This window comes from Psammomys obesus, unplaced genomic scaffold (assembly GCF_907164565.1).
Source record: "Psammomys obesus unplaced genomic scaffold, mPsaObe1.curated_primary_1811, whole genome shotgun sequence".
Lineage (NCBI taxonomy): Eukaryota > Metazoa > Chordata > Mammalia > Rodentia > Muridae > Psammomys > Psammomys obesus.
Window position 1 is genome coordinate 4,253,965 of NW_026590663.1, and position 12,595 is coordinate 4,266,559.

The following is a 12,595-nucleotide window of genomic DNA, read 5'->3' on the forward strand; positions in this document are numbered from 1 at the left end:
AACACTAAGAGAGTAATTCCAATGGCTAATCATAGAAGGATAGTCATAATAATACGCTCTAACAGAAGATGAAAAAACTTGTGGATTATTTATTGTTAATAGAGAAATATTGTTGCTTTTAAAATTTGCTTCTGTTCAAAATACAATAAATAGTAGCAAAATATGATGAATAGATTTATAAAATAGGCAAACTATGAATACAATAAAAGCTTAAAAAGAGAAAAAGGTACCAACGAGTGTTGCTGTGAGTTAATGAAGTAAAATATTATTATAGCATATCATGGATTTCAAAATGTATGTTTATAACAATTAAAATGGTTATGGCACCATATTAAATTCAAGACCCATTTAGAAAGAATCTCTTGTCAAAAAAATCAACTACTTCCATTGAAAGGACCAGGCCTGATCCCTTCCCTGAAAAGTCATCAGTCCCAGGAACTAGGCCATAGGTCACCAATTCCAGGAATTTAAAAAGAAAAGTAAAATTCCCTACCCAAGGAATAGCCTGAGGATAACCAGAATGGGAAGGTATCTTATCTCAATATGGGGGATCTGTGCTGGGAAGCCCACTGGCTTAACATTCTTGAGGTCTATAGATAGCTAGCTCAATGTTAATTATGTTAGTTAGCCAATCAGTTTGTAACAAGCTTGCCCTTGCTGAATGTCATCCATTCCTGAAACTGCTAAGCTGGAAATTCCAGGTTCTTGCTCAAACTCCAAATAAAAACCCTGCCATGCAGCTGCTTGGGGTTCTCCTCTCTGATCTATTGTGCTGGTAAAGGTGGAGAGACAGAGCTTAAGCCCAAATAAAGCTCTTTGCTCTTGTAAAAAAAAAAAATTGCTTCTGTTTACTCTTCTGTCATACTAGTGACCTGTCCCAAGGCCTTGTGCATAGCAGGAAAGCACCTCTATTATGAGGCTATAGCCCAGTGAACTCATTTAAAAATTTTTTTTCCAACTAACATACTAGATTATTGAATCTGGAAATGTGGAAACATAAACCAGTGATGTGGGGTGGGGAGCAACTGTATGGCTTTTTAAAAAATTTCTACAAATTGGAATGAATTCTGCTGAATAAATTTCTACTCTTCTTTTTTACTGACTCTCAGTCTTTGATGGAGACTTTGTTATTTGGTATTATCCCCATACACCTCTGCATTATCTAAATCAAGACTCCTGACAAATGTATTTTTTTTACGTTATTGGGTCAGTAATGCATGATCTCTAATTTTTATAGATTTCAATTAAAGTAATTACCTTGCTTTCCCTCTTTGATTTTCTCCACTCTTTCTTAAATGAACTCCCACAACTCTGTCCATGTCTCCTATCACTCTCAAATTAGCAGCCTCCTTTTCTTTGATTATAATGACGTACAAATAAATACAACGTCCTCAGTTCATTTTTTTTTTTCTTCTGTTTGTGTATATACACTTTCAGGGATGACCTCAAGAGATTCCCACAATATACATTGTGTATATACGGTTATATGGTTTTCAAAGTTAAACATAATTAATTTCATACCTGAAAAAATTAATTCTGTGAGACACTGTTTTCAGAATTTAGTAGAGCACCACACAATGGTCTTTTAAGACCAATGAACAAGAATTTACTTTCATTCAACTGTTTTTTGTTTTTTTTTTTTGTTTTTTTGCTAAACATTGCTAGAAATAATATTTTATATACATAATATAAGGGAAAATAGTTAATTAAGTTTGTGTTGAATTAGGGATGATTTTGGGAGATTAATATTTATTGTTATAGATTTTAACTTATATAGAAGAGAAAAAAATCTTATTGCTTTAAACAGAATAGAAGATCTTCTGTCTTTTTAAATTGAGTCAAACTGCATAAAACATGGAGAACTTAGTAAAGCTCTCATTCCAGCTATAGTGAATTCTGCATTTGTCTTTTTTTTTTTTTCCAGTTCTGGATGATTTAACTTGCTGATAAATATTCTTACAACACAATGCAAGAGGAATAATCTTCAATGTAAAACAGTAACCACACTTTCATCTTCCGCAGTGGCCTCATATCACAACCTTTCTTACCTTTTGCACCAAATACTGGACAGACAAAAGTGTGCAAGAAGAAATAACTGTTTCTGTAGTAATTACTGCCTGAGATGGGAAGGTTGCTATTTAAGCACCTCTTTTTGGGGAGCTTTGTTGAGTCTGGGGGAGCATTCCAGACAGTGTTAATCTTCCTTCTGATTCCATGTTCTTTGACTGTGGATTATAGAGCAGCACCCATTATAAAAGATGCAACTTTCCTTTGGGTCTGGAATGCCCCAACTGAAACCTGTATTGGAAACTTTACTCACTCACTGGATTTGAGTTTCTTCTCTTTAATCGGAAACCCCCGGAAAACTGTCACAGGGCAGCCTGTCACCATGTTTTATTTTGACGGACTTGGAAAATATCCTCACATAAATAAGAGAAGAGAAGATGTGTTTGGAGGAATACCTCAGTTGGGTAATCTGAAAGATCATTTGGACAAAGCTAAGATTGACATAGAGCAGTACATTCCAGTAAACAAATTAGGCTTAGCTGTCATTAACTGGGAAGAATGGAATCCTGTCTGGGGACGAAACTTGATACCCAAGGACATTTATAAGAATAAGTCTATAGAGTTGGTGAAGACCCAAAATCCAGGAATAGACATTCTAGAAGCCACTATTAAAGCCAAACAACAATTTGAAGAGGCGGGGAAAAAGTTCATGGATGAGACATTAAAATTGGGGAAAAAACTTCGGCCAAAATACTTATGGGGTTTTTATCACTTTCCTGATTGTTATAATAATAAATATCTACAGTTAGACTACAATGGAAAATGCCCTGATATGGAAAAGGACAAAAATAATGATCTTAAGTGGCTATGGAAAGAAAGCACCGCTCTTTTCCCATCCACCTATTTGACCAACGAATTGCAGTTATCTCCAAAGGCAAAGCTCTACAACCGCCACCGTATATTGGAAAGCCTCAGAGTATCCAAAATGCCCAGAGAAAATAATCCACTTCCCGTTTTTCTGTATATGGGCCTTGTTTTCACTGACCTTAAATGGGAATTTTTTTCTCGGGTGAGTAAATTACCGTCTATAGCTATGTGCTACAGAAATAGTGTGTGAACAAGGAATGTGATGTTTTCCAAAACTGCAACTCAGCTTTATCTCTAGGAATATACACAGTAGTACTGTATTCTACAAAAAAGTCAAAATCACTACATTTTTATATGATATGTTAACAGCTATGAAGAACTACAAAATATAGACAATATTTTAATTGTCCTTTGTTTTGTTTTGTTTGTGTTTTTTTTTTTTTCTTCCAAGGATTTGGGTCTTTTGATAGCAGAAGTCATTAACATAATGATAAATTCTCCTATAGCAAAGACATGCTTAAGTGAAAGATTTAAAGAGTGAGGAAATGCTTAAAGTGTCTTAAATACTGTTGAGTCGGCATGCTTAGCTTGGTGGTGGTGTCCTGTGTAAACACTTCCGCTGTCTTCCTCCCTGTTAATTCTTTGTGTCACCTTTGTCAGGTTGACCTTGTGAATACCATTGGTGAAGCCGTTGCTCTGGGAACCAGTGGAATTATAATATGGGATACTCCATCTCTAGCGCAACGAGCAGTAAGTTGAATTAGTAGGAAATAAAAAATAATCCTATCAAGTTTTTGAAGATAGCATTATCTCACCTAAAAACATTTCAGCAGCTTTATTTGCTAGGTTCTTTAAAAGCCAACTCATATAATATTACTGTCTTTAGGTTGATCCTCAATCGACAGTAAGTCACAAAAAACACAAGTCAGGGAAGGGTATATGTCTCTTGGTGAAATCTTTGGAGTTGCAGAAAATTATCTTAACATTGCAATCATCCTAGGTGGCGAGCTAACCCTCGCTGTTGTCTGTTCAAAGCTGTAAATACTTTTCTCAAGTACAATAATTTCCTTATGGGTCCATTTACGATTTCTGGATACTGTCTCCTTAAAAATAAACGAATTGAGAATGCCACCCTTCCTCTGAGGAGGAATCAATCAGGCATTCAAAATGAGAGATGAGAGGACACCCTAGTTAGCTGTCACACTTATTTTTAATGTCTTTTCAGTCTTATCTGTTCATTGTTTGACCATTCCTCCCAAAAATCTGCAGCCTGATTCATTAAGAGGTAGACCTCTCCTTCGACGTTACTCGTTTTCATTTTAGGTATTGTCTTGCTGTTTTCCCTTATAGACTCTATATATTTTACTTCCCCAATTAATGATTAGTTTTAGTTTTATCACCACCCCACCTTTGTTTTGAGTCATTTCTGCTCAGTATTCTCATGAATTGCTTTTTATGTTTCCTCAGATTCACTGAGGAAATGCTAATAGCAAGTATAAAGTTTGTGTGTGTGTGTGTGTGTGTGTGTGTGTTTGTGTGTGTATGTAGATACAGAGGCAATATTGAGTCTTCCTTTGTTGCTCTCCACCTTTTCTTTTATTCAGAACTAAATGTTTATCTTTGGGCATATAGACAAATATCATACTACTTGGTTTTTTGGAAGTTGTTTATGAGCATAAATTCAATGTCCTTCTATTGTCACATGAAACATTTTCTTATCCTCCTTACCAGCCAGTCCATGGCATTTTTCATCACAGCTGTTAAAATTGACATACAAAAAGCATCAAGTAAGCCATCTCCTTCCATTCCACTTTATCCAGTAGAGTGGTGGGACGAAGCCATCCTACGTTCTGAGTATGTGTGTATCTTATATACCTTTCACCTGCCTCAGTGGAACACTCTAAAACATCACACTCCCATATTGTGAAATAATAGCTTGCTCACTTCCCAACTCTAAATTCATTGTTATTGATTGACAAATTGGCCATTGTGGATTTAATTATACAGAATCTCTTAGCTAATCGGTTTAAATCTTCTCATAGAGAAGATGAAAGATGATTCTCAAATGCCTTTTGCTTAATCCTTGTTTTTGCAATGAACTTGTAATTTTTAATACGTCTTTATTACTAGAACTCTTAACACACAGACCATAAACTCTTAGAATATAATAGTGTTCAGGAAAAACTACATAAAAATTAAAATAACTGATGTGTGGTAGGTGTTTTCTAAGCAACTAACAGGTATGATTCTACAAAGAAAGTATCTTAGATGCTTACTTTCTAAAGTACAACTAGAAGGACAAGAAGTCAATCACATTTAAATTCAAATAAACAACGTTTCACACAAATAGAATAATAGAAGAGGTTCACATGAACCTGTTATGCTAGTGGTTCTTGGTTTGCTTTCTACTTCAAGAAAACACTCTGACCAAAAGTAACTTGGAGGTGAAAGGATTTCTTTGTCTTATACGATCTGATTGTAGCCAATCATTGAAGGACTATGGGGAAGAAACTCAAGGGAGGAACTTGGAGGTTGGATAGAAACAGAGCCATGGTGGAATGTTGCTTGGTAGCTGGCTTTCCAGGCTCATGTTCAGCTACCTGTCTTATATCTCCCAGGCTTGGCACCACCAGCCCACAGTGGGCTGGCACCGTCTTATCAAACACTCAGTAAGAAATTGCCCTACAGAAGTGCGTACAGGCCAATCTTTTTTTTTTTAAATTTTTTATTTAACTTTTATTAATTACACTTTATTCATTTTGTATCGCCCCATCAGCCCCTCCCTCCTCCCCTCCTGGTCCCACCCTCCCCCCCTTTCTGCATGCATGGCCCTCCCCAAGTCCACTGATAGGGGAGGTCCTCTTCTCCTTCTTTCTGATCTTAGTCTATCAGTTCTCATCAGAAGTGGCTGCATTGTCAGGGTTCTAGGTTATCTCCATGAATAGTCCTTGGTTGGAGTATGAGTCTCTGGGAAGTTCCCTGTGTTCAAATTTTCTTGTTCTGTTGCTCTCCTTGTGGAGTTCCTGTCCCTTCCAGCTCTTACTATTTCCCACTTCTTACATAAAATTCCATTCACTCTGCCTGACAGTTGGCCATCAGGCTCAGCATCTGCTTTGACAGTCTGCATGGCAGAGGTTTTCAGAGGCCCTCTGTGGCAGGTTCCTAGGTTGTTTCCTGTTTTCTTTTTCTTCTGATGTCCATCCTCTTTGCCTTTCAGGATGGGGATTGAACATTTTAGTTAGGGTCCTCTCTTTTGCTTAGTTTGTTTAGATGTACAGATTTTAGTGTGGTTATTCTATGTTGTATGTTTATATGAGTGAGTATATACCGTGTTTGTCTTTTTGCTTCTGGGACAACTCACTCAGGATGATCCTTTCCAGGTCCCACCATTTACCTGCAAATTTCATGATTTCCTTATTTTTCATTGCTGAGTATTGCTTCATTGTATAGATGTACCACAGTTTCTGTATCCATTCTTCATTTGAGGGGCATCTGGGCTGTTTCCAGCTTCTGGCTATTACAAATAAAGCTGCTACAAACATGGTTGAACAAATGTCCTTTTTGTGTACTTGAGCCTCTTTTGGATATATACCTAAGAGTGGTATGGCTGGATCTTGAGGAAGCGCTATTCCTAGTTGTCTGAGAAAGTGCCAGATTGCTTTCCAGAGTGGTTGTACAAGTTTACATTCCCACCAACAGTGGAGGAGGGTTCCCCTTTCTCCACAACCTCTCCAGCATGTGTTGTCACTTGAGTTTTTCATCTTGGCCATTCTGATGGGTGTAAGGTGAAATCTCAGGGTTGTTTTGATTTGCATTTCCCTAATGGCTAATGAGGTTGAGCATTTCTTTAAGTGCTTCTTTGCCATTCGATATTCCTCTACAGAGAATTCTCTGTTTAGCTCTGTTCCCCATTTTTTAAGTGGATTACTTGATTTGCTGCTTTTCAGCTTCTTTAGTTCTTTATATATACTGGATATGAGTCCTCTGTTAGATAAAGGGTTGGTGATGATTCTTTCCCAATCTGTATGCAGTCGCTTTGTTTTGATGATGGTGTCCTTTGCTTTACAGAAGCTTTTCAGTTTCATGAGGTCCCATTTATTGATTGTTGCTCTTAGAGCCTGTGTGTTCTGTTCAGGAAGTTTTCTCCTGTACCAATGTGTTCTAGGGTATTCCCCACTTTTTTTCTAGCTGATTTATTGTGTCTGGTTTTATGTTGAGGTCTTTGTTCCACTTGGACTTCAATTTTGTGCAGGGTGATAAGTATGGATCTATTTTCATTTTTCTACATGTAGACATCCAGTTGGACCAGCACCATTTGTTGAAGATGCTATCTTTTTTCCATTGTATGGTTTTGGCATCTTTGTCAAAAATCAGGTGTCCATAAGTGTGTGGGTTTATTTCTGGGTCTTCTGTTCGGTTCCATTGATCCACCATTCTGATTCTATACCAGTACCATGCAGTTTTTATAACTGTTGCTCTATAGTACAGCTTGAGATCAGGGATGGAGATACCTCCAGAAAATCTTTTATTGTAGAGGATTGTTTTAGCAATTCTGGGTTTCTTGTTATTCCATACGAAGTTGAGAATTTTTCTTTCCAGGTCTGTAAAGAATTGTGTTGGCAATTTGATGGGAATTGCATTAAATCTGTAGATTGCTTTTGGTAATATGGCCATTTTTACTATGTTAATCCTGCCAAGCCATGAGCATGGGAGATCTTTCCATCTTCTCATATCTTCCTCTAATTCTTTCTTCAGAGACTTGAAATTTTTTTCATACAAGTTTTTGATTTGCTTAGTTAGGGTTTCACCAAAGTACTTTATGTCATTTGTGGCTATTGTGAAGGGTGCTGTTTCTCTAATTTCTTTCTCAGCCCTTTTGTCCTTTGTAATCCATCAATGTGATCCACCATATTAACAAACTGAAAGAAAGAAAAAACCACATGATAATCTCCCTAGATGTTGAAAAAGCATTTGACAAAATCCAACATCTATTCATGTTTAAAGTATTGGAGAGATCAGGGATACAAGGCACATATCTAAACATAGTAAAGGCGATATACAGCAAGCCTATAGCCAACATCAAACTGAATGGAGAGAAACTTAAAGCAATCACACTGAAATCAGGGACAAGACAAGGCTGCCCACTCTCCCCATATCTCTTCAACATAGTGCTGGAAGTCCTGGCTAGAGCAATAAGACAGTTGAAGGAGATCAAGGGGATACAGATTGGAAAGGAAGACGTCAAATTATCATTATTTGCAGATGATATGATAGTATACATGAGTGACCCCAAAAACTCTACCAGGGAACTCCTACAGCTGATAAACAACTTCAGCAAAGTGGCTGGATACAAAAGTAACTCAAAAAAATCAGTAGCACTCCTGTACAGGCCAATCTTAATTGAGAGTCTCTCTTACCAGAGAATTCTAACTTGTGTTGATTCGACAAAAAACAAAATAACAAAAATCAAAAAGAAAAACTAACAGGAACACCAGTGACACCAGCACTATGGCCAAAAAACATGGATGTAGAATGGCTGTCATATAGATCGGAATATATAAGCATCAAGACTTAAATTTAAAACCACGAAAGTGCATTGGTGAGTTAATACAGATGGTGATTTATTTTCATATTATCATCATGATATTTCCACAAACCATTTTTCAACTCTGCCACTAGCCCAATGGTTTTTATTTGAAGTTGCTTAAAATAACTTAAAAGGGATTTCCTGCCAGTCTATTTCATTAGATCTGGTAGCTTAAGCAACACAATTTTATCATCTTAAAGTTCTGAATCCAAAGTCCAGCACAGGCCTCAAAGGGTTCACATTAAGATGTCAGCCATTTGCATTATTTTTCCCAATGAAAGATTATTTTTCTTTTGGTTTGTTGCAAGATTCAGTTCCTTGTGGCTAAGGTCTCCACCTGACAGGTTATTGCAAAAGGGTATTGCATCTTCTAGAGAGGGCCCTGACTTTGGGTTCCAGCCCTTTTCTGCCATTAGTGGTAGTGGTTTAGTTTATCTGCTTGTTTGTTCTTTTTAGAGGTAGGTCTTTTATAGCACATGCTTAAATGAATGCCTATTCCTGGCTTTCCTGCGATGACACTGATGCATCATTGTGGACCTCAGTAGAAGTATAAATCTCTTTAGCACTTTGAGTCTTATCTCTTTTTTCATGCTGATCCAGTTGAAAAAGTTTGCACAGTTATAATAAAGTATTATGTAAATCGATTAAGCCCTCTTAGATAATTCAGAATAGCCTTCCCTTTTCAGCCCTTTCAGCATGCTTGTAATTCTAACTACAGTCTCCTCTGTTGTAAGCTCACATCGTCTCAAGTTCTGGGAACAGGAGAGCAGATATCTTTGCCAGGCCATTATTAAACTAACGGTTGTCTTACCACAATAAAAACAGCAAATAGATTTGAGGCAGAGCTGCCAAGACCCCTTGTCTTTCACGCCAATGTGCGATCAATGCTCATTCAGTAGTCCTGTTGATTGCAACACATCACAATCACCAAAGCTTTTGAATGACCAATGACCAAGGTTTAGGGCACAGTAGTGTTAATATGGAGCAGTTCTGTTCTTCATCTCTCTAGTCTACACAATTTGTTACAAAATTGTCATTTTCACACTTTTGAGTGTGCAACATTTAGATAAAACACAGTTGAACTTATTTTATCATTTTGAGTCAACAATTTTGAATCTCTATGATTAAGGCATCTGACAAACGTGATTCTTGTTACAATTATTCATAGTTAAAGGTTAACTGAAGAAATGGTGGTCCCCACATTAAAACACACACACACACATTTTGTCATTTCTCTTCAAAATTAGCCAATGAGGGAGACTCCAAAATCATCCATAGTTTACAAATGGTGAAAAGCGTAACCCAGTTAACTAATTTTCATGATATAACCCAGATAATAAACTAACCTTGAGAAAGTTTGAGCTATCCCAGGTTCCCAGGCATGGCCCCTAATGAAGGTGCTCCTATCACGCAAGTGAACCTCAAAGGCCATAGTCTCACAGTTGTAAAATTCCGTCCTCTTGATTAGTTTATGAATTACTATGGAAGATGAAGTCCAGGATGAGTTAAGCCTCAACTCAACAATTCTTCGGTGGCCTGCGATGGCCTACAAAACTTACCAGTGTTAAAATATGAGTGCAGTAACCTTGTTTGTTAAAGCAAAATAAGTGTTTCCTGTCACTTCTGTCTGTCGGTTTATTCTTCCTTCAGAGTTACAATAGTGTATGTGTTCACCCAGGAATGTGTGGAATGTTATGCTGACTGTCTCATTATCTTGCAGACAGGTTGTCCACGCCTACATAAATACATGGAGAATACCCTGAAACCATACATGATCAACGTCACCCTCGCAGCTAAAATCTGCAGCCAAACACTTTGCAATCATGAAGGCATGTGTACAAGAAAAGACGTGAATTCAGATCACTATATTCAGTTGAATCCAAGTCACGTAGGCATTAAAATATTGGAAAATGGAAAGTTTGAACTAGTTGGCAACCTGACAGTTGGAGACTTGAAGTACTTTGCTAAGCATTTTAAATGCAGCTGTTACCCAAACATGAACTGTAAGGAGAGACTTGATATCGAAAAGGTGGAAAATATTACGGTGTGCACTGACAACGCCATCTGTATAAGTACTCATGTAGAACCCAGCCCAGCATTCTGCCTTCTCCCCGAAAAGAGCCTCCTCCTCCTTACAGCCGTCACTCACATACTCTGCTCCAGGAGCCTTCACATTTCTTAAGGAAGGTATCAGTGGGTACTCCTTAGTTATATCTGTTCCCACCATTTGGAATATTTGTTATAGTATTGTGGTAACTCAGAGATGCAAATTGGAATTCTATTTTACAAATGGACTTCTATTTTAATAGCCTGTATTCTTTTTTTTATATTTAAAGGAAAAAAATGTTTATTCTTCTAAAAAAAGATTGGTAGCAAACAAGGCTACAATATGCAGATATTAGGATTTATTTTTTTTTTTGTCTCAGGAGAATGAAGCTTGAATAAAATCAAATTACTGTATATTAATGTCTTTTATTAGTAATTTGTCTTAGTTTAAAAATTATCAAGTAAGTAGTAAGATAATTTTTTTTATAAAAAGAACATGTTAGAAGTATGCTTGTCAGCCCACTTACAGAACTATGAATTTTATAACTTTTTAAATAAAAATTTTACCCTTATTTTATAGCAAGATAAACTTTACAAATGACAATCTTACCTGTTTTTGTTCATGATATGTATTTACCACTTTTATAGAGTAAGCTAGTTGTTTTTCTTTCCTAATTAGTTAAGTTTGTGTTATGCCTGATTTCATCTAATATGATCATTCATATGCTTCATAACACATTTATTGGCTATTTCTTTCAAGCTTGGTATTCAGTATTGCCAAATGTGAATTTGCTTTATGGGTGAAGGTGAAGGAAACTGAGGGAGAGTGGATCTGGGCAGTGGGGATGAGGGGATGGGAGAGAGGGGAAATTGGTCAAGATGTATTATATAAAAGAAGAATCTATTTTATCTTTTTATTAAATAGAGTTTATTCATTTTTTCATCCCAGCTGTAGCCCCCTCCCTTGTCCCTTCCCACTCCCACCCTCCCTCTCTCCTATGTCTTTCCCCTAGTCCACTGATAGGGGAGGTCCTCCTCCCCTTCCATCTGACCCCAGCCTATCAGGTCCCATCAGGACTGACTGCATTGTCTTCCTCTGTGGCCTGGTAAGGCTGCTCTCCCCTCAAGGGGAGGTGATCAAAGAGCCTGTCACTGAGTTCATGTCATAGACAGTCTCTGTTCCCATTAAATTACTAGGGAACCCACTTGGACACTGAACTGCCATGGGCTACAGTCTGTGCAGGGATTATAGGTTATCTCCATGCACGGTCCTTGTTTGGGGTATCAGTCTCAGAAAAGACCCCTGTGCCCAGATATTTTGGCTCTGTTGCTCTCCTTGTGGAGATCCTGTCCTCTCCAGGTCTTTATATCACCCCCTTCTTTCATAAGATGCCCTGCACTCTGCCCAAAGTTTGGCTATGAGTCTCAGCATCTGCTTTATAACCCTGTTGGGTAGAGTCTTTCAGAGGCCCTTTGTGGTAGGCTCCTGTCCTGTACCCTGTAAAAATCTGTACACCTAAAGAAGCTAAGCAAGAAGGAGCACCCTGGATAAGATGATCACTCCTCATTCAGAAGAATATATTTTCAATGAAAACAAAGAAAACAAAAACTTACCAAAGCTGTGGTAAATTTAGAGTGCCCTAGAATGCAAATAAAAATTTGACATCATCAGAGACTTTGGAGAGAGATGAAATAAAAGTTACTTTCAATTTTTATTGTTTAAAAATTAAAATATAATTATATAAATCTTATCCCTTCCCTTTTCTTCTTCCAACCCTACCCATGCCATATATATATATATATATATATATATATATATATATATATATATGTATATGTGTGTGTATTTGTAGCTATTTGTTCAGGGTTTGGGTGTTCCTTTATATGTGACGTGTATGTGTGTGTGTGTGTTTTTTTTCCTCTTCCATCTTTTGGTACTCTTTCTCTCTTTCTTCGTTCTTTATATTTAGTGTTTTAATTGTAATGTGCATTTAATTATAATGTAATTGGAATTTCTTTTCTAGTTTTGTTCATTTGATGTTCTATCAGATCCTTGTACCTGTATGTATGTTTGTTTGTTTTGTACTA

General features: G+C 37.1%; 1 protein-coding gene across 1 annotated transcript; it reads left to right on the forward strand.

The window, feature by feature from the left end:
• The first annotated feature begins 2,122 nt into the window (after nucleotides 1-2,122).
• LOC129677519 (hyaluronidase PH-20-like) lies at nucleotides 2,123-10,643 on the forward strand. The gene is made up of 3 exons (XM_055608144.1): nucleotides 2,123-3,076; nucleotides 3,535-3,624; nucleotides 10,182-10,643. Exons 1-3 carry the CDS (start codon nucleotides 2,123-2,125, stop codon nucleotides 10,641-10,643), a joined length of 1,506 nt encoding a protein of 501 aa, XP_055464119.1.
• Nucleotides 10,644-12,595: the final 1,952 nt, after the last annotated feature.